This window comes from Solanum tuberosum, unplaced genomic scaffold (genome assembly GCF_000226075.1).
Source record: "Solanum tuberosum cultivar DM 1-3 516 R44 unplaced genomic scaffold, SolTub_3.0 scf00008, whole genome shotgun sequence".
Lineage (NCBI taxonomy): Eukaryota > Viridiplantae > Streptophyta > Magnoliopsida > Solanales > Solanaceae > Solanum > Solanum tuberosum.
This window is the reverse complement of record NW_006238934.1, coordinates 2935180-2960927: the sequence shown is the minus strand read 5'-3', so window position 1 is coordinate 2960927 and position 25748 is coordinate 2935180. Positions and strand designations below refer to the sequence as shown.

Genomic DNA, 25748 nt, shown 5'->3' with positions numbered 1-25748 from the left:
GGGGGAAATTAAATGGTAGAGAATTTTAGAGATTAAGATAAAATAAGATGTGTATTTAGGTAATTTTTCTTTAAAATAAATACATTCATAAATAGAAGAAAACACATTTTTACTATATTCATAAATGTGAAGTTGTTCAATTTTAATATATATATATATATATATATATTCTTGATTGCTAATTGGATTAATTATTCTTGATTTTCTTAATTAAATTGTACTATGTTATTAGTCCTTTATAGATATGTAAGAAATATATATGTTATATTTGAATTGTTTTTAAAAGTATACTTTCCTCGAAATATTGAAGTGACCATATAAGTCTTAACATAATATATGAGTAATGACATGATACAGCGGTCAATAATTCATAAAGAGACGTATGATTAAAAAAATGCCATAAAATTAATTATTTTTTGTATCATGGTGAATAATATTTCTTAAAAAATGAATTTCTTCATACTAAACAACACCAAGATCGTGTCACATTGACGCAATATTATTATTATTTTTCTTAAAAATATATAATTTTATTTAACACTCAACTGTTAGAATCATGAATGCAGATCTATCATCTGCCTATGGATTTTATCGTAATCAATTTCGTGTTATTTTAAAAAAAATTTATCTAATTCCTATTAACTACTCAAGAAAACAAGAAAGTCAACTATGCATGTACTAGCATTTACTATTAGTTTGAAGTTTGATTAATAAAACGATTATCATGGAAAAATGGAATTGTATTGAAGAGTTTTCTAGTTTGTGAGTATAGAAAATATCTTGTTATGAGTGATTAGAAATGGACTATTGTAATGTGTGAATTCTTATTAATCAGATTTCAATGTAGATATTTGACATCAGAAATCGAAAAAAGAAGAAGTTATCTTCGCACAATATTATAATTATTTTTGGAGTTGTATTGTAAATTACCTCTAAACTTAATTGATTTAGTAGGAAAAACAAATAGAAGAACTTCCTTAGCCAATAAATTTTAATTAAAAAGATTTTTACATGAAGTATGATGAAAATGCATGTACATTATTGTATCATAAAGGATATAAATGAGTTATAATGGAAGGGTTGAAGTTGATGAATTTCTATGTCGACCTCAAGTTAATATTATAATAATAATTGTGTTCACAATATGCATAAAAATTACTGAATTCTTGTGAACTAATGTACAAACTTCTACCTCCGCGCCTACTTAATAACTTATAGGATCCTGGAATTTCCTTAATTTTATTGTGAAATGTTAAAAAGATTGAAGTGAACAACCAACATGTACATAAATTATCATAGAAGCCATTGATCTATTTTTTTATAACAAAAATATTATTCAATTTGTCCAAGTATCATAGAGGGTTGTGACACTTAACATATTAAATTCAAAGTAATATTTAAACATGCAATTTGAAGTCATAATTTCAAATTCCCAATTGAAGAAATATCAACAAAAAAAAAACTCACAATACAACTAGTCAATAAATTTGGTAGTAATTAAATCTGAATTTACTATAATTTCCTATGCAATATAATTTTAGGTAAAGGTCATCATGGCAAGATATACATGAATTTGAGTTAGTTTGGTATTAAGCAATTATATATGAGCAATTCAATGTTGACCTAATTGTTGTTTAATTGCCCTCGTTTAGTCATTAGCACCTAACTTTAATTCAATTGCAATGCCTATAGTAATTAGTACATTCAATTGGAGATAATTGTGAGACCGCTTATGTCAGATACTTATTTTAGAGCCTCGATTAATTTGTATTAGGAATTTTTATACAAATAGTCGATTCAGGGATACTGTCTACCTTTTCAAATCTATATAAATAGATTATATATATTATATATATTATATACACTGATTGTATACATATCAGACATAACTATTTTTAGTTTGACTGATTAGCTTATGGCTATTTAGGTTAATTCTCCTCATGTAGATTGATATTATGTAAAGCCCAATTTAAAAAGAAATTGCTTCCCGATTAAAATCGAAATTTTCATATTCACTCTGAACTATCCAAACTTCCATCATAGTTGTAATGCAAGAAATTTTAAGCAGGTGACAGTGACATAAATGAATTATCTGACATTATAAAATAGTACTATTTTTTTAAGCAATGGATCTTGGGGTGACTTGTTTCAGATACCATTAATTATCCATTTATTCTGTTTTTTTTTTAATATTTTTTTTTAAAAATAATAATAATTCCGTTTAAGTAACACTAATGAAATTATGACTTTGTCCGTATGATTTATTGTTTCTTAATTTGGTTTCTGCACCCACTTTTAATTTCGAAGTAAAAGTTCTGAAAATTAAAAATTAAATGTTGAGGTGTCAATTATGAACCTCTTTAATTATACCAATAAATAAATAGCGGTCAGTGGACCCCACCTATTTTAAGTGAAACAGCTCTGTCTTTGTAATAATTATAAAATTTGATAAGTTGTGACTTTCAATAATAATATTTGAGTCTTAATTGCAATAAATGAAAATATGATGTTACTATTTTCTGTTACTTCTTACTCTTATACTATGTTGTAATTTTTTAAAAATCGTTAGTTTTAAATTATTATTATATTGTGTACTGTAATTTAATTATCACATTATTTTATTGTCGGCATTGTTTTTTTTTTTAGGCGCTATACTTGAGTCAAGGTCTTTTAAAAACAATCTTCTTTCTTTCCCGAGATGATGATAAAGTCCACATGTACCTTACCCTTCCCAAATTCCACTTGGTAAAGTTTCACAAGGCATATTATTGTTGTAGTTGTTTTATATTGTTTGTTATTTTAAAATTTTATTACATTACAAAACATAAAAACATAATATTAACAATGTGCGAGATTTTAATAAATGCATTAATATAATTAAAAACACAATTATGTGTTTGAGGAGAACATCTATGCAAGCAAGTAATTTTCTTTTTAAAATTATGTGATACAATAATCTCAGGAAACTAAGTTTATAATTCTACCCTTATTTAATATTTTTTTAGATAACTTTTCAATAAATGATATAAATCCATCTTTTATTTTTAATTTGTTTGTTGAAAATCTTTTTCAAAATCACATTTTATAGAGTAATGCAATGTGAGAATAATTAATCAATGTATAAAGTAATTACAATGAACATTAATTACTTATTAGTTTTCCTAGATTGATCAAATATCTATTTTCAAAACTAATTAACTATCAAGGGTATAATAGGGAGAATATTGTAATTTATGCATTGATTTTATGAAACGATAAGTATTATAGACCCACTATATTTAGTAAGGATGACATATAAAAAGTAACGGAGAGAGAATATTTTAGCACTATTCTTGTAGTGATAGCCAAACAACCTCTTTCACTTTGTTAGATCACTTCCAACTACAACTACACATCAAGGCAAGTTATAAGATTGCAGTGAAAATACAGTCTAAACCAATAGGAGATAACCCACAATGATAAAATATATGAAAACTGCAATGCCACATAATAATGAAAATTGCCATAAAAATGGAGAACGCGCGATCTTATTTTTGAAATTTCGGTGTTGTTTGCAATTAACTAAAACAACTATGTAGCATTCATAAGATAATACAATTCTTAGATAGAATCTACAACAATTCACTAGAACGTTCATGTTTTGACGATCCTTGGATGAGCAAATTTGTGCTGTTCCCATCTCTCAAGGATCAAACTAAAAAACTCATAACGTTGCACTGAGAACTTTGTGAAGTAGATGGTATCACTCAGGAAAGTCGATCCAGATTTGAATGTTTCAAAGATGCCCGCGCTGCACCCCAATTAAACAAAATGTCAATTCAAATGAAACGAGGTGAAACAGAAAAGGTATTAGACAGTGCATGTAAGTGAAAATACTAGTATTGTCTGAGAGGCAAAATATGTGAAAAATGTCGAACAAGAACTATTCTCTACCTGTATTTATATCCATGCAAGATTCTTTTTGATCCAGTCTCTCCCTCATCATATACTATCTCAATCTGCATCGAGAACCAACGAGTTAAGCATATGTAGAAAAAGGACCGCATGGACATTATGAAGCTACGACAGGAATGCTAGAAGGATATCTGTACTCAATAATGAAGAGGCTAAACACACAAGCACCAAAAGAGAACTTCACTGGCATCTAAAACAAAAATGACATAGCAACATACACTTTGAGATGGTTCCCATCAAAGCTTCAAAGTGATATTCTCACAATACTTAGTGACAAAGTTTTGACTATTAGCATACAACTGTCAAATTAAAAGGCATGCAAGTGAATCTGTGCAGGCTCCTCTACATAAGTTGTATGTACAAAACAAAGTAGTGGCGTCTATCTTATTCTCTTTTTTCTCTTCCTTCCCGTGAATTCTTTTGACATTCAGAATTCTGCCAGCTAAAGAACTATATTATAATAAATATCATAAGACAGGATGCCAAAGAGTATAAGCCAACAATGTTCACAACTAACCAGATCCTTTTTTGTCAGCATGACAAACGAGACTCATATTAACTATAAGCCCCTAAACCATCACTAACACACCACCAGAAGAAGCTAAAAATGGGGCACATACTCTGCTTTACTCGTGCCCCACATATCAGTCAAGTCATGTGTAATTGCTCACAGGTTTACATGAAAGAGAGATCTATCTTGTGTACACGGACAATTAAAGCACCATCTCAATATAAATCAATTTTTCTTTCTTGATGCTGGACAAGACCAAGGTGCCACAATGTATCGGTTAAGTGACAATTATAAGGAATATTAAGGTTAAAACTTACCATTTATCTAAGCATAAAACGAGCTCAGAGCAATTGGACAAGATCTAATCATGAGACAGCTAGCAACATTGACAACATTGACATGGAATTACAGCTGTCTTATAGTGCCATGCCAATTAAAAAATCAAAATCTTTCTTTGCATGTGAATTACAAATGAAATCAGTAGAGGTAAAACATGTCATCGACGTGCACACTATTTATCTCCAGATTCTCACAAGTAAACGCCTTTGCTTTTGTTATGGGCTATTTTGCTGTGTTCCTTAGATAAACAAACCTAGATAAGTAAAGCTACATTTAAGACAGTTAAGCCAGTAACACATTTTTTTGCCAAGACAGTAAAACTAATACATAATGCACAAATGAACAATCAACTCTATTACAGGACACGACAAAGAAATGAGAAACAAAAAAAAGAATCAATGCAATGTACGTACGTTCAACTCTAAATATTGCAGACAGTATTACGTCAAAATCTACAAACAGAATAGCTGGAAAGAACCCAAGAAAATGGTCAACTGACACATTAGAAAGTCAATAACAACAACATACCCCAGTATAGTCCTACAAGTGAAATGCAAATAATTGACATATTAAAGTGAAAAATGCAAATATAACTTATATGCAGATTACCCCCTTCCCCTTGACCCCTTGCTATGCCTAGGAGGAGGCCCCTCCCGCTCCTCTTCTTCCCACCCTACAAAAGCTGGTGGAGGAGATGGTTCGTACCTTGAAGGCTTCCTTTTGAAGTGCCGATCATCATCACTGCTCTCATAATCCACACTCGCAGTGGTACTCTTCCTTGATCCAGTAGTCGTTTTGTACTCTCCATGATACCCATTTGTTGTGCCACCCCTGTGGCTCGCCGAAGAACTCACTGGCACTTCACTCGAGGATGGCACCTTTCGCTTCTTTGAAGCTGCTGCTGAATCTTCAGCTGGGAAACTGATACGAGAAAAAACACTCGCCTTCCTCTTATCAACGGATTTGGATTGCGGTTCAGATGGGCCTATGGAGGATGGTTTGGCGCTAGCTGAAGATTCTGAACGGTGATGGCTACTGCTACTGCGATGGGTATGCTCGCGCTGATGGCGGTCCTCATGGTGATGATCGTCATAATCTTCATACTTTTTCTTGGAAGAAGGGCGAGGAAGTTCAGGGTCACGCGATCGACGGTCTGGAGACAACCTCTCAGATCGGCGGGGGTAATCACGGTCTGGTGATGGCCTCTCAGGTCGGCGGTGGTGGTCAAGGTCTGGCGATGGCCTCTCAGGTCGGCGGCGGTGGTCTTTTGTACTCTCCATGATACCCATTTGTTGTGCCACCCCTGTGGCTCGCCGAAGAACTCACTGGCACTTCACTCGAGGATGGCACCTTTCGCTTCTTTGAAGCTGCTGCTGAATCTTCAGCTGGGAAACTGATACGAGAAAAAACACTCGCCTTCCTCTTATCAACGGATTTGGATTGCGGTTCAGATGGGCCTATGGAGGATGGTTTGGCGCTAGCTGAAGATTCTGAACGGTGATGGCTACTGCTACTGCGATGGGTATGCTCGCGCTGATGGCGGTCCTCATGGTGATGATCGTCATAATCTTCATACTTTTTCTTGGAAGAAGGGCGAGGAAGTTCAGGGTCACGCGATCGACGGTCTGGAGACAACCTCTCAGATCGGCGGGGGTAATCACGGTCTGGTGATGGCCTCTCAGGTCGGCGGTGGTGGTCAAGGTCTGGCGATGGCCTCTCAGGTCGGCGGTGGTGATCAAGGTCTGGCGATGGCCTCTCACGTCGGCGGTGGTCAAGGTCTGGGGAAGGCCTCTCAGGTTGGCGGGGACGGCTGGAGCTCGACGGAGCTTTCTGTGGAATCATCAATGAACATATTAATATCAACTATTGCAAAAACAAAGAAGAGTCAAAAACACAATGCAGGTCTAAAGCCATAAAAAAATTAGGAGATTCACGGTTATTCAAAAAAAAACATTGAAGGAAATACACGCACTACAAAAGGAGAGGATATAAATTTTACAACAAATTTTTTTCTTAAGAAATTTACATCTCTTTATTTATTTATTTGAGAACTGAGAAATTTACAACTCTTAACAATAGGCTCTTCAATTCAGGTTGAGTTTTCAAAAAAGTATTTCCTCAGTTTGAGTTCTTTTTTCTGCACTTGGTTTTTCTTTTAATTTTAAGAGGTGTAGCAAATATTTAAAATCAATACACCTTCGTACATTTCTAGGGACCAATCAAATGTCACTCCATTTTTTGTTAAAAGATGATTTACGTCACTCCATTTTTGTTATAAGATGATTTACATCACCCCATCTCCCACTCCACTTCAATGATTCTTTTGTTTCCAAGTCTAGACTTTAGAACACTTTTGGAGTCCTATCCACTTCATCATTTTTGTCAAATTAGGCGAACAGTTTCATCATAAAACGTTTTTGCAATAGCCAAATCTCAATGCTGTTGGGAAAAGGTTTATTTTTTAAAAAAAAGAGGGACGTAAATAAGGAACAAAATCACTTATCATCCACCACATCCAATGAACAGAAACCAGAAAAACGAACTAACAAAAAATATAAACCAACATCTTAATGGGTACTGTTCTGATAGCTCCTAAATTGAGCTCCAGTCAACTGCCCGGCAACAAAAAACTGCCACAATAACGTTTGTCATCAAGCAACATCAGGCATTCGAAAGGAGCACAAACTACGGTAGGAAGTCATATATCCCCTTTTGCATAATGGGAAACTGATCTTCAATACGCTCAATCGTCAAGAACCCCCTATCAAGGTAATCCAAAGAAATGTGTCCTGTACTTATGATCTTAGAAAATTATCCTAGAAATTCAGTCTCCAAGACTGTTGATTTTTTGACTTTACATGTAATAGAAAGATGAAACTGGAAACTAGCTGTTAGCTGCTTCTTGGCTAAACCAAGCCAAACTTTTCCCATAACACACAGCATGTCAACTAAAATATAGGGCCAAAATAGCCAAGAATATTTGATGATCAAGATACATACAGATTTGGGTTTCAGGGAAGGACCATCAGCAGTGCTCCCAACTTCCCTTGCATGTTCCCTGTCTTTAGGGAACTCCCTGCTGGAAATGACAAAAGGATATTATCAAATTGTCATTAAAGGTGATCAAAAGAGTAGAAGCAGAAAAGACAATGACTGTTGACAATAATAACCTACTAAGGAGGATATAAATAGATTGTGCAAATTGATAGCAACATGACTTCCAAGTATAGAAAACCTAAGTTATACAGAGGCACTTGGAGTAAACAGAGCGCAAAAACCTCAATACTCAAAGCTCAACCATTGAACGTAATTTCAATATCATCCACCAAGATGAAATGAACCATGACATGTAAATTCTTTGCAAAACCTCAATGCATAGTGCTCAGACCACTGAATGTGATTTAACATCACCCACGGAAAGAGCACCATAATGTGCTGAGAATTAACAAGAATGGTCAAATTACCTCTCTCCACGTCTCTCGCTCTCACGCTTCCTTCTCAGATCAGCCTTTCTAGCCTCAAATTCTTCTCTGCTCATGATTGGTGGGCCAGCATTAAATCCCATCCCAAAGTCTGCTGCAAGGTCCCTAAAATTTGGTGGCCAATTTTATCCAGTCAGGTACCGCTAATCTCAAATGCGCCAACAAATATGTATACAGATACATTAATATAAAAGTAGTTAAACTACAATATGTGACCATTATCAGAAACTGCAAGACAGAGACCCGAAAACATGTGAAAATACTTATCAGAGATTAAACAGAGAGAAGTTTAGAATAAAATACAATGGAAGTTATACCTCTGCATTGGAGGACCGAAAGGCAGCATAAAACCTTGTCCGCCAAATGGATCATGTGGTACGACAGGAGGCGGCATAAAGGGCACATCTAGAGGACCCATCCCATAAGGATTGTATGGCATGGCACCATGATAAGGGGCTCCAAACCCATCTAGTCCAGGTTGCATGCCTGTCCAATATGGATTATAGGCAGCAGGACCCATGGACATCATATAATTCTCGGCAGCAAGATCTTGAGCAGCTCTCCACTGCATCTCAGCAGCAGCAGCTGCAAGGGCATCAAGTAATTTAGGAACTAGGAAGTGAACAATGCTCCATCAAGAACGCAGACATAATAAACAAAGTTTTATTCCAAAAATAGTTAACAAATCTATCAATACGTGCACAAGAGGAAGGGAAACGAGTGCATACGGTTCAAAGCCAATCGTGTTTTTTTCTTCTTCTTTTTCTTTCCTGAAAACATAAAAGAACAATATCTAGATGAGAACACTTCCCGATCCAAGGGAAGTAAGAAACCAAAGCATCTCCTCTAAGCTGCTCGGTAAGAAAAAAACAATAACTTGTGAATCCAAAGAGGTAAACGAAAGAGCACCATTACCTGCCTCCCCAACTACAGGCTTTTGCTGAACCTCTTCATCAGCCAATGGAGCACTTCCCGGGGATACAGGTTCTTTAACACTGACGGACTCGTGTGTAGCTTCAGAAACATCTGCAACCTTCAAAGTTCTTCCTCTCTCTAACATTTGCTGAGGAGCACTGCCATTCTTACCCTCTTCTGCAATCTCCTGGGCTATAGAATTTTCCTCCTTAAGAGGTGGAGGTGGTGGTGGTGGTAGTGGTGGTGGTAACAGCTCACCCTTTGAAGCTGCAGATTGTGAAGGAGATGGAATCTTAGGTGGGAGAATGCGTGCTGACTCCATATCTGGAAGATATAACAACAAAGGCAAGACCTGAGCCTAATAAAAACATCAAGCAGATAATGGACTTGAACGAGAGAACAGTTCAGAGAGTTAGAACCGGTACTGACCTTGAACTTGGAGAGCACTACCCCCATGCTCTGCACTGCTATTATTTGATTCCAGTATTCTATTAATTGTATCCCTCAAGGTCTTGTTGGGTAACAGGTCATCAGCAAGTATATTTGTGGCCCCACAGACACACACCGACTTCGAGATGATATGATCCCTTATGCCTGAGGATCACCCTTGCAATCAGTTTGAAATTCAAGAATACAGGCACACTAAAATTGAATAGTAAAAAACCAAATTTCACTGTAGAAGCTACGACACTACACCCACATTAAACAGAAAACTCCTTGCATTTATAGCAAAAACTCTTTAAACAACACAACACTCAAATTAAACAGCTTGCTCCTTACATTTATCGCAGAAACTGGTAAAACAACACTTGCTTGTTAACACTGCATCTTTCATTACTTCTTTACACAAGGGACAATGAAGCTCTGGTGGAAGATCACCAACGGAACGTATAGAAGGCATCCCTTCAACTTCTCTTTCAAAAGCAGCCCTGCAACGAGTGGGTCAGTCATATACATTCTTTTTACAAGCAAACTCAACAATACCAACATAACACGAAATCTTACTCATTGGGCTTTAAAACAGCACTGGCACCACTTGGTAAAGCATATGAACCATCTGGGGTTGCCATTAACATGGACTTCGGAATGCCAGTTGGAGGTTTCACTTTCCTAATGTCAAAATTGGGGTCACCATTTGTTGGACAGTGCTGAATGAAATGCCCTGTAATGATTTATGTCATAATTGGATACAATGACTCAGCATGCTAATAGCAGATTTCATAGACAATGACCACTAGGTGGATGAAAAATAAGAAGCATACCAGGCACCTTACAGCGATGGCATACATAGCCTGGTGGTGGTGTTTTCCGTTCCAACCCACCACCCCAACCTGGAAGAGCAGCATTCAATTTGAGCATACATAAAAAAAAACAGCTAAATATTCAATTACAATTAGTAAATCATCTAACCAGTAGCAACATGAAAATTTAATACATACTTAGAAGCATCTTGACAGTTATCCAACCACATGGCAAGTCAAAGAAACTTGACCACAAGATCTTAAAAAGTTTCAACCTACAATTGGCTTGATGAGTCTTTTGTCATTAAATTTTACAAAAGAATGAAATGAAGGCATGTGGGACTGAGACCGGCTTAAATGGAGTGACTTAGACAGTAAGGATTCATATAGCCCGTCAACTTATTTCAGATCAACGCATAATTGTTGTAATGAAATGAAGCCATGGAAAGACTACTATGTCAAGTTAGCAAACACTTAAGTGAACAATGTCCTTCAACCCAACACGGATAGGAAGATTCATAGTAGATTAACAGACAAGTTAGAGCGAATTACCAAAACCTCGCCCACCACGTCCACCCATCATTCTTCCACCTTGACCTCGTCCATAACCTCTACCAGCACCAAAGCCATCAGAGGGTTGACTGCATTAACATAAGGACCATAAGAATCATTTTCATACCAATATCATCACATATTAGGAAATAGTAACAGCTAATGCAATAAAAACACACAGTCAAGTGTGCATGAACATTTTAAAAAGGAGAAAAAGGAAGCTGTCCCACCTCTGCCAATCTAAGGCTGGAGTGTCAATTAAAGCTTTGATCTTACTCTCCTCATCAGCTTTACTTGGAGGAGGAGCATCCTGCACTTGGTTGCTTGACTGGACTGGTAATGCTTCAGGAATAGCGTACAGATCATTTCCAAATTCATCCCATTCAAGATCTTCAGGCTACAAAATGGACGTAGATATTTCAGTATGCTTAAAGATCACCAGTTGTTACGACTACAATCACCAAAACTCTCCTAATGCAGAGTGTTATGGGCGCTTACATATTTGGTGGCAGATGACTCCCCTCCCACAAAATTACTTCTAACTGCTTGAGCCTCCTCAGATCGGTATTCTACTTGGGGCCTGCAGAAAACACATCTTGGTCATATTCAAAATAGCTATTATGGCACAGCCCAAAAGACAAAAGCAGTATAAGGACATATGATTACCAATTCCCACCCTGGGGGGAGGGGGGAGGAAAAAGAAGCTTTGAACACCATATTCAACAAAATACAAATGACGGCATCAGCATCTATTCTCCCCCCGTACACTTCCCCCTTTCAACCACCCTCCACACAGTGCAAAGGCCTATACCCACCCCACCACCATTCTACAATCTTCACAAGGGAAAGGAAAAAATAAAAGAAAAAGGATCTTGAGATTTAGTAAACACCCATAACACCCCACCACCAGCTCCAAGAAGAAGAGAAACCCACACAACTCTTTTCTATGGAATAAACAAGGTAACCAATCCAGGTAAACTGTCTTTTTTCCAAAGATTTTGAATTCTCAAAGATTAAGCAGTATTTGTATTCATAAACCTAACAGATGAGAGTCAAAAGGATCAAGATTAATACTCGTCTGGTTCTGTTACAGGTGCAGTAACTATGGGCATGCGAGGTCGTCCAGGAACGCGACGAATCAAAACACTAGTATTTTTGGGAATCAAGGTGTCCTCATCAAGATATTCTGAAATTGCAAAAAGAGAAGACAAAACACATAAAGCCCTGTAGAGTTCACAAACATATGGATGGAAATACAAATTATGCAATCAATTTGGCATGATCCACCATTCAAGCGCCTTAATCAAAACAAACTATTTGTCGAGCACTATATTCCTTACAAAGGATCAACTAGACCATGAGATTTGCTGTGTGACATCAACCTTGAGTGAAATAGGCTCTTTACATAATACCTTTTTCCTCGGCTAGCACTAGTAAGGTACATATTGTGTGCAAGGTAGTACATTACATAGTGGTATTGGTTAAGTTCTTCAAAGACTACTATGGAATAACCAAGGTTAAGGTAAATGCTACACAGGACGATATGGTACTAGCTCAAGTGTTACAAACCCTAACACTAAAACATTAACGAATAGACGACTCTCCTTTTAAATCAGTATAATTATGTAAGCCAACCCATTAAGATGAGATGCCAGAATTATATTTCACCAAAGAGAATGAGAACTACAATCAGACATTTTTACAATGCAAAGGTCCTTTAAAGAGTCAATGCATCATCCTTCTCATTTCAAAGGCATAAATTAGCAACTCAAAATTAAATCGAATCACTGTGATCATCTTCTTGACTGTTAAAAGCCACTTCTTTTTTTTGAAAATGCTTGAATATAAACAGCACATACTAAAGTACCTAAATATATTGATAGCAGAGAGTTGATAATTTAATCAACCAAAATAACTCCCCGAGAAACACCTCCAGAACAATGCCTGAGTTACACTAAACCCCAAGGTCAATGTCACACAACAACTTGCGCAATACTACTAGAAATGCAACTAGGAATGCACGAAAATGACTAACTATATTGAAGCCAACCAACCTTCGTTAGACTGGGCGTTGGTGACAACGAGGTCAAAATCTGTACCCCTGCCCAGATGCTTGGATTCAAATATTTTTTCTTTCAGGTTACCAACAGTAATAAAGTGACCGTCAATTGGAATTGAATCATAATCTTTCGCACTTTTAAACTTAAAATAAACTGACATAGCTCTTTTTTTCTTAAAATTCCTTTTTTTCCTCAAACAATCAATATAACAACAAAGAGGCCTATCAAAAAATTATAATAGGCCTGATATTGAACTCAAAGAAAATTGATATAAAGTACAAAAATATTAAAAGCTCTTTTTTCTAGCTCACAACTTCTCTTCAATAACTCAGGAAAATCAGTCAAACCAAATTCCTCCAATAGATCAGTTGAACATCCTCCACGAGCAAAATAATCCGCAAGCTTCACTCAGCAGCAATATCTAAAGGCGTGCTTATTAACCAAAATCAAACCACTGCTACCGCTACTCCTTCGACTGGGGACGACCTCGATCCGATCTATCAAATCACGCCGAATGTCTCTCTTAGCGTACACACTTGAGGAGGTTGATGATTCTATCCGATAAACTCAGGAGCTGATTCTGTGGGTTTATAGAACACCGGATTCTTCAGATCGATTGAATTAAATCGAATTCAATCAGCGCCGACAGACCAAACATAAACCGACAATTCTTCTGAGAACAGGAGAGTTTTCTCTACCGGAAAACGTCAATTCCTCTTCGCGCACGGTGAACTCATCGGAAAATCCGTTGAATTCCGAAGCGAATCGAACGGAAAACTGAAGAGAAAGCCAAAAGAGTAAAGCTTTATGGGGGGTGTCGGAACTAGGGTTTCCACGGATGAGAAACTGATTGATTGTCGGGGTGAATTTGGGGATGAATTCCAGGTTTTATCCAATTCAATAAAGATCTCTGTTACAGATTAGTCCATGTAGTTTTACTATTTTCAATTTAAGCCCCAATGTTTTGTGGAGGCAGTTGTTTTGAATAAAAAATTCACATTCTTTAATTTCGTTTTAGTAGCAAATTGTTTTCTTATTATTTATTTTAATTTAATTAATTCATTTAGTTAATTATTCTCTAGTGTATCTATATCTATTTGTTTTCTTATTTATGATTTATTGATATATTTTTAAGGTGTTTTCTTCATAGTCAATTACTTAACTAATTATTTTGCTACTTTGTTGACTAATTCAAAAAAATTATAGTGCATTCTACTAGTACGATATATATGTAAGTAGTTCTATTTTTCTGACTATGAAGAAAATTAGTTATATATATGTTATGACCCTCGAGGTCATTTTCTTAGTTTTTCTATAGCTATCATAAATTATTTATGATTTATTGGGATGGTCACTGGACAATTCGTTAAGTTTTTATGCAAGTTTCTGTGTTTTGAAGCTTCTGAAGTCTAAATGGATATTTGGTTCGGGTCCCAAGGCTTCCAAGCTCATTTCAAGCTACCTTGTGATTTTTTGCTAAAATGAAGCATTGGGTGTGAGATTTATCTTTCTTTAAGATGACTTTCGTTGGAAGTTTCAATAGCTTCATTGAGTCTGAAATGACGAATCTAATTGGGTATCATATTCAATTTGCGTTCATGGAATTATGAATAAATCCTGAGTGCCTACCTGAGATTTGGGATTTTAATCCAAGTCTACTGATGCACCAACTATTAATGCAGCTGCTATCGTAGAGCCTGACTCACTTTGGCAAAGCCACTTCCAACTCAACTGACCTTTGCTCTTGCAGAGCTTGATCGCTCTTGCGGTCTTGTTCCAACGGAGTCGGATCCACTCCTGCAGAGCTGACTAACCATGTTAACCATTGCTATTGGATAGCTTTTTGGCATCGATAATATTGCCCCAACGACCTTTGGTTCGCCGAAGCGATGATCGCTAATAGTTATATATGTCTCATCTCTTCATCCTTTTATTGAAATGAACAAGAGTTGGAGTTCAGTTCTAAGGCAATTTCTTTGAAATTGTGGTGTTTGAGCTGGTATTAGCTTCAGAAAGCTGTTGGAGTCGTTTTCACGCTTTGAAATCCGTCTACGTATGGTTGGGAGATGATATAGTATACACATACCTTACCACCATCTCATAGAGGTAGAGAATTTGCCTCTGAAAGACCCTCAACTCAAATGCATCAAAACCTTAGTAAATGAAGAAGAAAACATAACAACTAGTAAGAACAATAATGTCAAGTCTACAAAAAATTAAGAAACAATAACTACATATAGCAAGAACTACAAAGGTACGACTAGTGCTATGACAAGCACTAACAAGCCTAAACTTTCGCAAGCTAAGACAAAACTCTACCTCTACTAACCTTCTATCCTAATACGCGACCTCTACTCCTTTCTATTTAGAGTTATGTCATCGATAATATGAAGTCGCATCATATCTTATCTTATCACCTCTAACCTTCTACATGCTCTTTACAACCAATCTCTCGCACCTCTTAACTAGAACGTCTATGATAGCATACCTCCGTTAAAGAGTTTAGATAACATTTTGAAATCAATTTTTGTATCTTTTGTATTAAATCAAATTATTGATCATCAACAAAACTATTATGAACTATGATGTATTCATAATATAATAAAATAATTATTTTATTTACTGTTAACGAATAAATAAAGTAAAAATTGGACAATTAAAATTGATCAGAGGTATGTAATATTTTATTATTTCCAGCAAACACACTTGTCATCCTTGAGCCGATCTGACTTTGGCAGCTATAACTTCTGGTAGTCTGCCTCAGCAAACTGTGACACGATATCACATTTACAGCTCGAAGAGAAAAGCAGAGTACGGTAAAAAGCGAAAAGGAGAGAGAATTGGGATTTGGGAAGAGCAGAAAATGGGAAACTCTCAGTCGAATTCCACGAATCCACGCTTTGATTTAGCCAAGAGGCAATTTCTCTCTAACACTAAGCAATGGTTACACAGTTGAATATTATTTGATTCAATTTTGAACTCAAACTGCATGTGTTAATTCTTTTTGTAGAGCTTTCACAGAGAGGAAATTGGAAGACCTGAAATCCTTGTTCGATTCACTAGCTGCACAATCACAGAGCAATGGAAAATACGTTTCTCCTTCTGTTTTCAAGGTACTTTTTGTCAATTTTCTGTATTGTCTGGTTATTTTTGGGGTTTTTACAATGAAATTGGTGATTGGGTGTTTGTGCATTATAGGCGTATATTGGAGTTGAAGGGCCGTTGGGCGATAGAATGTTCGATTTGGTCACCCAGAAGCGTAAGGATCAAAAGCTTACATTTGAGGACCTTGTGATTGCTAAAGTAAGTATTTTTGGTCTCATACTCTCATTCCACTGCCCGTTGAACTAGTTACCCTAAAGTTTTCTCATTTGTTGACTTGATGGTATACAAAGGCATTTATTGATTGAAGAATTAACCCGAATATCTCCCATCTCAACCCCATAAACTTAAAATAGCCGGCAGCTGTATAATTTATATATAATCCATGTATAATATTTGTAATCAATGTATACCGGCTAGGAAAGTAAACAGTGAATCCGACCGGCTATTTGGGTAAAGATCCTTTTTTTGTATCCGTTTTTCTAATAGCTTTTCTAGTTATATAACTTAAAATGAAATTTATATGGGTTAGTATTTGAATTCACTCCATCCATAGTATTGTATGTTGATGGATTATTTAAGTTGCACGCAAGCTGGCCGAACACCATGTCCATTAAGGACAACCTGGTGCACTAAGCTCCCTCTATGGATGGGTTCATGTGAAGGACCAAACGGTAGTAGGTTTATTGTATGCGGACTTGCATTTATTCAAGAGGCTGTTTCCACGGCTTAAACCTATGGCCAATATTATAAAAGAACATTTTCCTACACCACTTCATGACTTTTCGGGTACAAGCTCAATTGTATCATATGATCCACCTTCATTATTGTCACCTCTTACAGTTGTTGTATTAATAGGATGAGCAATTTCCATACTTTGCCCTTCACTCTATAAGAATAACAACATCATGAACATTATTAAGTAGTAACAACCTCAATATACAAGGAACTAGATAGATGTTATTACATTGTATTTGAAAAAGAAGTACATCTACAATATGAAAACTACATATGAGTTTTCTACATATGCTCGCAGAATACATCTAGTTCACAGTAAGGTTGAAAAAAGCGGGTTGTGTTAGCCCAGATAGGTTCAGGATTAGGGTAAAGAAATAATCGATTGTGATGAAGCCTTTATCCTCATGGTTGTTCTATCCTTAGCATGATATATTGGCTACTGGGTTTGGCATTAAATAGTCTAGAGCTTCCATTCTATTGCCTCCCGGTATTGAGGTGTATAATCAAGGATTCTCACATCATGCACAGGTGTGGGTAAAGAAATTAGTTCCACCAAAACAATATGTGGATATGATGGTAGATGAGAAAGGATTCCCCATCATAGTGGATATATAGAGTAATATGTTTGTCCAAGAGAGTCTATTTCAAATAGGTAGTTGGAACATAGGTTGATTTATAGGGAAGTCAAAGAATCTTTTCTGATAGGTATGAAGAAGTAAATGAAATCAATGTCTACCTTAAACAGGACTAGAGGAGAACAACTATGTTGCATGTCTATAAAGAGACTTGGTGGAAAGGAGAGAAGGTTAAAAAGATGAACAAAACAAGCTATAATTTGTGGTATTTTGGTTTGTGAGAGATCAAAGTAGGCACGGGGTAGAATTCATGTAGAACCAGGACATAAAGATAAAGTTGCAGAAGTTAAAAACATGTTGATAGGATTATCTTAGTGTGGGAAAGAAAACAAAAAGTATCGTTAGTGCATAGGCTTCACAAATAGAATTAGATGAGGAAACAGAAACTAAAATTTTAAAATATAGATTCCCATTGGTACAAGGGGTTCTACGTGACCAACAAATGTTTGTACAAGGAGATTTGAATGGATATGTGGTTAGATATGTGACACTTAAACTGAGTACATAACAAATATTGTGATACAAGCAATGGAGAAGGGAATGTTTTAAAGTTTGCATTAGCTTGTTATCTCTATTTTTAGGCTTTCAGCTAAGACCTACTTTGAAGAAAGAGAACAACATTTGATGGTATTTAAGAGAGGAAGCAGCAATAGCCAAATAAACTTCATTCTTACTAAAGGAAGTGACAATTCCACATGTAAGGGCAGCAATGTTATACCATGAGAAGACCTAGTCCTAACCATCCAAAGTAGACTGGTGCTCTTGCATGTAGAGCGAAAGAATGGAGTGAAAATGGAAAAGAGAAATATGCAACCAGATTTTAATGTGCACACTAAAAGGTTTAAACCACAAAACATTCAAGGACAAGCTATTGGAGGATGGAGCATGAGACTTAGAAGTAGAGATAAGATCTGCAGAAGTAAATGCAAGTTACATCTTTATTCTTTACTGCATTTGAGTGCAAATTCCATTTTAATTAGATTGTATGCCAAGCTAGTGCATATAGGTACTCCAAAAGAATGAAGAGTGATAAGCATGGAAGAGATGTAGAGGTTGTCATCATGCTTATGTAAAAGACAAGTGTGCATGAGTGTCTTACCCTGATTTAGTCTACAGAAAACTGAGTTGTAGAAGCTATGGAAGACACTTGGTAGTTTTTGCAGTTTAACCAAGTATGAAAGTAAAAGGAATTTTTATATTGGTTTGGATCACAATATTCTGCTTAGTCTTATGTGGTTTCTCAGCGTCACCACTAACAAGGCTAAGTCGGTTTTCACCGGATCACCAAAACCGAATGCCACATCTTGGTGTGAAAACAAGAGTGTGTGGTGGGTGGGTGGGATTTCAAGACAATGCTGGGGGAGCTATATCCAAACGTTATTGGTGTATCAAGGGGTCATGCCTTTGAAGATTAGGTGCTGACTGTAGTGCTGGAAATTCTAATAAATCTGAAGCAGATCTGGAAAACTATTCCCTTTTGCATTTTTGGACTATTTGGTTGGAGAGGAACAATTCTTGTTTGAAAGAAAAAAGAGACTCCTTTCTAGAATTAATAATTATTGTCCACAGAACTTATATTTTTGGTGTAACTGCAGTATGGACTTTGAGTCTGTTAGGACCAAGGAGGAGTCAATTGATAATCTATTGTAATGGTATGTTGTTGAGTCATTTATTGCTCTGTACCTTCTTGGTACTTTATAAATAGAACTTGACCTTATCATAAAAAGAAAAAGCGACAACATTTTCATCCCTTGCATAGGTACTCTTGGTTACCTTCTGTGGGAATTTCATTCCTTGATTCTTGGTAGCCGGATATTTAGTTAATTAGTTTCACTCCACTGGATCCTTTTCTTCAGTCAATCATAGATTGGTTTCCTTGGTAAATCTTGATTGATTTGTACCAGATCTTCATTAGTGTATAGTTGACCGGATCATCATTAGCGTATTGCTGTGCACTCAAAACTTCACCATATTAGTGGCAAACCCCTTTCAAGGAAAAGATTGTTGTCATCATTAAAATCCTGGAGCTAACATTATGATCCATTGGCAGTTCCAACTGCAGTCCCGATACTCAGGGTAGTAATGACTGAAACATGATTTACTTACTATGGTAGGACTCACTGGATAAGCTCAATGGCTGAGCTAGGGCCTAGCTTAATGGGATGAAGAGATGTTTTAACAGAAGACTTAAGACTTAGTCAACTTAATCAACTGCTGGGTATGGTGCTTTCATGTGTCCATCATACCCCTAAAACAACCATAATAAGCCTTTATGATGTTATCTTTTTCTCCTGGAATTTGAGGACTCTCTAGAAATTCATGCCTTCTCTTTGTGTGCCATTTCAATTAATCAAGTTTCCTACCAGCATATAGATGCCCCCCCCTCTAGACAACCGTAGTGAAGAACACAATTGCCGAGAACGGTGTTATATTTGTAAACTGTAATTCATTCAGATAATCATTACCCTTTACTGCATAAAGGTGTACATGTGTCTCTCTACCTGTGAAGTTTCTATTGCGAGTAATAGATGAAAAATATGAACTCATGGTGTATGATTCCACTTTTTATATTGCAGGGAACCTATGAAAAAGGGACAAATGCTGATATTGAAGAGTTTATCTATCAGTTGTTAGATGTCTTTGATGATGGCGTTGTTGGAAGGTAGAACAATAAGCTTTGATATGTTTAAGGCTATGCATAGTTTGGTCCCTCTAGATTTAGTTTTTCACATGTAACTATGCTCGACTTTCAAAATGTGTCAATTATCTCTCTTGATCCATGGGGTAATGTTAAGAAGTCCAAACTAACTTTTTAGTGGAATCGACAATATCACCAGCTCAAACTTTATACCTATGAAAACAACTGGCAGAGGTTCTTACTGTAGGTTGGTTGAAGGCATAGAGGGTTGTCGGCCATCGTGATTCGTGAGGGCATCATGTTTTGGGTAAAAGGGTGGACTAGCTATTTGAAGATTTATGTGCTAAACTGCAGTTAGTTTTAGTGAGAAGGCTCTCCTAAAAGTACTTGCCAAGGGGGTACACTTGCCATAAGTTGGATTTAAAATCAACTCTTTCACTTTTCCTTTAGATTCTGCTCCCCCCTGAAAAATGCTGTAAGGTGAAGGACATCAGAAAAAAAAAAAAACGGTAAAGTGAAGGATTTCATTAGAAAAAAAAAATACTGTAAGGTGAAGGGAAGTTACACGTTTAATGTGAAAATCGAGGGGAGTTTTGTTTCACAAGTCGGCAATTAGAGGAAGTAAATAGTATTTATGCTATTTTTAATTCAATTAACTGCTTTATCTTTATCCTCCCAAGTTAAATTTTAACCCTTTTTCACAGAAAAGCAACTGCTTGGTACAGTTGAGATAGTTTGTGCTCTGTTTTTGCACAGTTGAGGCAGTTCTTTTTCCTTCCACCACTAGGAGAACCAGGGATAACTTTACATTCGTTTTAATTTTGACCTTGTTTATATTGAACTGACTTGTGAGATTCTCGCTTTGGACATATCTCTTTGTTTTTGTTTTTATTTTAATATTTTTCATTCAATATACAATTGAGGTATTCTAGTCTTAACACTGACTTGAAAGCTGCTTAGACATCTCAGAATCTCTAGGTCTAGGATACTTTTTTTCATAACTAAGAATCCCTGATGCCTAGTGGCACACTGTTTGAAACTCGGTGGATGATGGTCTACTATACCCTTCTCCACTTAAATTTCCAGCTTTTATAAATGGCAAATGACAATGTTTGAAACCATGATGTGTGCCTAAATAACATATTATTTGTTGCACTTTTACTACGAGTAGACCAATGCCCAGGGGGGCATCTCTTGGACTACTTTAAAATGATAATGATGAGAAGATGATCATTATCAAGATGCTAATGTTATGGAGAGGACGGATCTTAGTAAAAGAATGACCATAATTCCTAGATAAGCTGTCAATGAAGACCAGTCAAATGTTAATATAACTGGCAAGCGAAATGAATATCTCGAAAAAGGTTGTGATGCAAGCTTCTGAAAAAATAGGGATTTAAGGCATGTATTTCATTATTAAAAGCTTATATGGAAGTTGGTAGAGATTGTTATTGTCACTATCATATGTATGTGTGTGACATTTTTCACAAAAACCCAATGTGTCTTTGCCCCCTCATCTTGTGATATTCACGACTTCTTTTTTCGTCCTTTACCCTCTCTAATCGAGTGATGGTATAATGATAAATCCGGTTCCCTCAGGCTGGCTTTCTCCAAGGGAAGTTTGCTTTTCTTGGTTTATGCAAAGTTCTCCATGATCAACCGCTTATCAGACTTTCCAAAATTGTTTCTTCTAGTCATCCTTGGGCATCCTGTTCCTTTTCCTGCAGTCGTCTTAGTATTATCACTCTTTTCAATAGGTGCATAGTATACCTTATTTTCTATAGCCTCCTCGCTCCCCCTGGGTTATTCCTCTTCCGTTAAGCTTTACAATAATTGATCTTCCCAACCCCCTTCCTTGGCTGTCTTCTGCAGGTGGGCTCTCCCTAAGAAGTACAACTAAGCGTGGCTTGCAAACTTTTAACTGTTTTTCCATCCTTGCAAGCACTCGATACAAATTTAACCATCAGGTTAGTTGGGGAGTCGAGTGATGTTTGTTGCCTTTGATAGTGCTATATTTCCTCTCTAATAATAAGGTAAAATAATAACAAGAAGGGAGGATGGCTGGAGCATTACGCTCCGTGAAGAAAATGGTGTATTTAAGTTTAGAATTTTATTTCTGAGAATGGATCTCCATCTGGAAAATGCCTTTGTTTGTCCACTGTACTCAAAACATCTGGATTGGGCCTCTTTTGTTAAAAATTACCATTACTTTTTTGAGGTGGAAGTGATATAGAATTTTATTTCTGAGAATGGATCTCCATTGAGAAAAAACAAGAGGAAGAAGGAGGAGGTTCCAGCTTTATTATTCAAGATAGGCATAATCACGTCACATTGATTGATAAACATGAAGTAACATGTACATACACTTTTTGAATAAAATGTGATTGACCATGCCTTTGGGGTATCTTCTGTGGTCCATTTCAGCAAAATAATATTCTGAACTGAAGAGAAATGAGTTCTTCTTTGATTGCTCTCCATGAACTAGAAGCTATTTTTTTTATTTTTTTTTGTGAAAAACCTAGAAATCATCCTTGTTAGCTGATATGGATGTACGAAGGATCCAACACTGGTTAGTCCATGATAATTGGAAAGAGCATATCATCTGGCATTAGATGACAGATCGTTTCCTGTATTTCAAATTTTCAATAGTTGTCAGATGAAAGGTTCATTTCTTCCAGAATCTCTTTTTCTTTCTCTTTCTCCTTTTGCTTTATATGGAACACTTATTTGTGTAACGAGAAGCCTTATCTTCAGTTTATGAGCTTGACTGCCTAAACTTGGATGTCAAATAGATTCATTGAAGCTCTGTAAAAATAGCCCCAGCCTTGTTCGGTTTTAAACACATAATTGTTCATAATGATTAAACATAGTTCTGGATCCAATATTGGATACCCGTACTATTGAATATCAAAAAGAGAAAGATAAAAGAGAAATCAGTAGTATTATTTTCTCTTTTATGGTGGTAAATACATCAGTGAAATCAATTTGCAGATCAGATCTTGAAGCTGTCTTGACTGCAGTACTAAGAAATATATCTTCTCATGAGAGCCATCAATCTGAACCTAGTTCAGACAGGGAAGTTCTCGACATTTTCCTCAACGCTGCAAATTTAACAACGGATGATACAAAATGCGCTGAAAGTTATATGTCTTTTGAGGAATTTAGAAGTTGGTGTGCCCGTCTTCCATCAGTAAGGAAGTTTCTCGGAACTCTGTTGTCTCCACGTGATTCAGGTTTCTGCTTTACAGTCATCTTGTGTTTTCTAATTATATATTTCCACTTTATTTTCTTGTCATTTGTAGTTTCTCTAAGAGGAATGTCTTTTCTACATATTGGACATTGCTTACTGGGTGAATTTCTGTTGGGCTTAAATGTTAGCTTTTCTTACATTACTTCTATATTTGCTGAAACTTCTATGACAACTATGCATGATACTGGCTTTTCCATGTAATAGACATTTTACTTGTGTTTTCTTTGAAACTTATATGTTATCATGCATATGCTGGAGTTGTTAAATATACTGGTGTAGTTGCTGTTATGGGGATTCTCATAACCAGTGGCGTGCACAAGATTTTTAGTAAGCGGCGTCAACAATAAAATAAGAGAACAAACGAAGAATTCGTTGTGATGATATCATATTAAAAAGGCAATCTAGATGTTAGTACTAAATATAATTTAAGCAAATTGCCCAGTGGCATATCTAGGTTTGCGCCCAAGCTCAAAGTGTGATATGGTGCAACGGTTATTGGGTGCACCTCTCTAAGTGAGGCTGGGGTTCAAAATCTGTCTATCTTGTTATTTTTTACTTTTTTTCCCATGCCTTTTGCATTTTAATTAAATATTTTTTTCTTTCTTTCTTTCTGTGTTTAGTTTATTCTTCCAAAATTTCAAAGTATAACACGTTGAATTCCTGTTCTCCTTTTGATGCAATAAAAATATATATTATTAAATCAAATATGTAAATTAAAATTAGTAGCAGTGAAGGATATAGCATATAGCCAATGAGTTCAACTGATTCAATAATTTGGACACAAAATATCGTACATATGTAACTATATAAAAATAATTAACTTTGAACATATAATTCCACCTCATCGTAATAGTGCACCCATATTTTCGAATTCACGGATCTTCCTTCTGCATATTGCTAGAAGTCTTTTCGACGAGTTTTCATTTTTTAATTTGTATAATGATAACCTCATCAGAGATGCTTTAAACTAAGTGCTTATTCATTTTGAGACACCAAAAGTGTAACCTCATCAGAGATGCTTTTAACTAAGTCCTTTTTCATTTTGAGACACCAAAAGGAGGTGTAGCATAGTAATTTAGTTGATTGTTAGTGTATGACGATTTGGCTTCGATTCTTTGTAACCATGACTTTACTTATAACCACTCTAGAGTATTGTCAGTTATGCACATTTAAGTTTGTGCAAAGAAATCTGTTTTTTTCTTCATATTATTCATTCTACTTCTCCACCTCAAAAAATGAAAAAAAAAAACACAAAAAAATGGTGAATTATTTCCCCAGTTGCAAAACTGTAGTCAAGCTAGGGTGTAAGCAGTGTTTACTAATCTATTAGTATTTTTTGCAGGCTCTGAGGTTCCTATGCTAGTATACCCGGAGAACATTGATCCTGCTGTAATATTGTTAAGAAAGGAATATGCTTGGCATATAGGTGGGGCCCTCCCACAAGACGAGCTGCATGAATGGAGACTTTTGTATCACAGTACAGTACATGGCCTAAGTTTCAGTACTTTCCTGGGGAACATTTCGTGAGTGGCTTCCTGCTTAATTATAAATGAGTTTCTTATTGAGTATTAACTATCAATATCTTTGATATCATTGAGATCCTTAAATTAGTTATAATTAGGTCAAAAGATTTTCTTGGTAGTAACCTTGTTTTCATGTTTACTTGGTGCTTGACAGAACATTTCTCAGCTTATTAGATCACTGAATATGCTTATATTATTATCTTTCAGTTTATCCTAACATCCACTTGCACAACTTGCTAATAGATGTCATTTTAATAGTTTTTTTTATTATATAGTTTTAAGGTTAAATGCCATGAGATCAGCTGCAAAGTTTACATAAGTATCCTTAGTTCAACGGACTTTGAAATTTCAAGATAGTATCACACACATTTTACCAATAGTTTCCCAGCAAAACTAACTGCTTTTTTTTGAGAAAGGTAACATTTACTTCTATATATCCACAGGTATACTACATCAAAGTGTAGTTCCCCTCCAAAAATTTATACTTACAACAGCCCTAAGATCTTTTAGTTACAGCCAGTCAATAACATTAGAAACATCTTCAGAATTTCCTATTACTACTTGCTTACACCAAAAATAATAAAGACCTAGGCAGTTTATCTTTATCTTCTGCATATTGTTGTTCTTTCCTTCAAAACATCTTTGATTCCTTTCATTCCAAATTGTCCACCAAATGCATGCTGGGACAATCCTCCATCTCTCCTCCTTTTTTCCTGCATTTCCATCACTATTCCAGCATTTTAGAACTTCTGTGATTCTCCCTGGTTTTGTCCACTTGATCTTCCTCTTGTGAATGAACATTTGCCAT

The 25748-nt window shown here is 35.9% G+C and overlaps 1 protein-coding gene and 1 pseudogene across 2 annotated transcripts in view; one reads left to right on the top strand and one right to left on the bottom strand.

Annotated features, from left to right (window-relative positions):
- Positions 1-3487: 3487 nt before the first annotated feature.
- Positions 3488-13934, bottom strand: LOC102586325 (E3 ubiquitin-protein ligase RBBP6-like; annotated as a pseudogene). The gene is made up of 17 exons (XR_001473775.1): positions 13049-13934; positions 12069-12180; positions 11493-11574; positions 11225-11391; positions 10995-11083; positions 10464-10532; positions 10207-10363; positions 9982-10130; positions 9631-9795; positions 9202-9525; positions 9015-9056; positions 8604-8871; positions 8269-8391; positions 7805-7883; positions 5510-6634; positions 3934-3998; positions 3488-3790 (listed from the first exon to the last, which is right to left on the bottom strand). The product of XR_001473775.1 is annotated as an E3 ubiquitin-protein ligase RBBP6-like (transcript).
- A 1813-nt stretch (positions 13935-15747) lies between these two features.
- LOC102581572 (TLD domain-containing protein 1) overlaps positions 15748-25748 on the top strand; it is a 12822-nt gene continuing 2821 nt past the window's right edge. The window contains exons 1-6 of the mRNA XM_006339092.1: positions 15748-15970; positions 16065-16167; positions 16253-16357; positions 20106-20191; positions 23159-23400; positions 24760-24940. Coding sequence (XP_006339154.1) covers positions 15918-15970; positions 16065-16167; positions 16253-16357; positions 20106-20191; positions 23159-23400; positions 24760-24940 — 770 coding nt within the window. The 5' untranslated portion in view covers positions 15748-15917. The remainder of the gene's footprint in view (positions 15971-16064; positions 16168-16252; positions 16358-20105; positions 20192-23158; positions 23401-24759; positions 24941-25748) is intronic.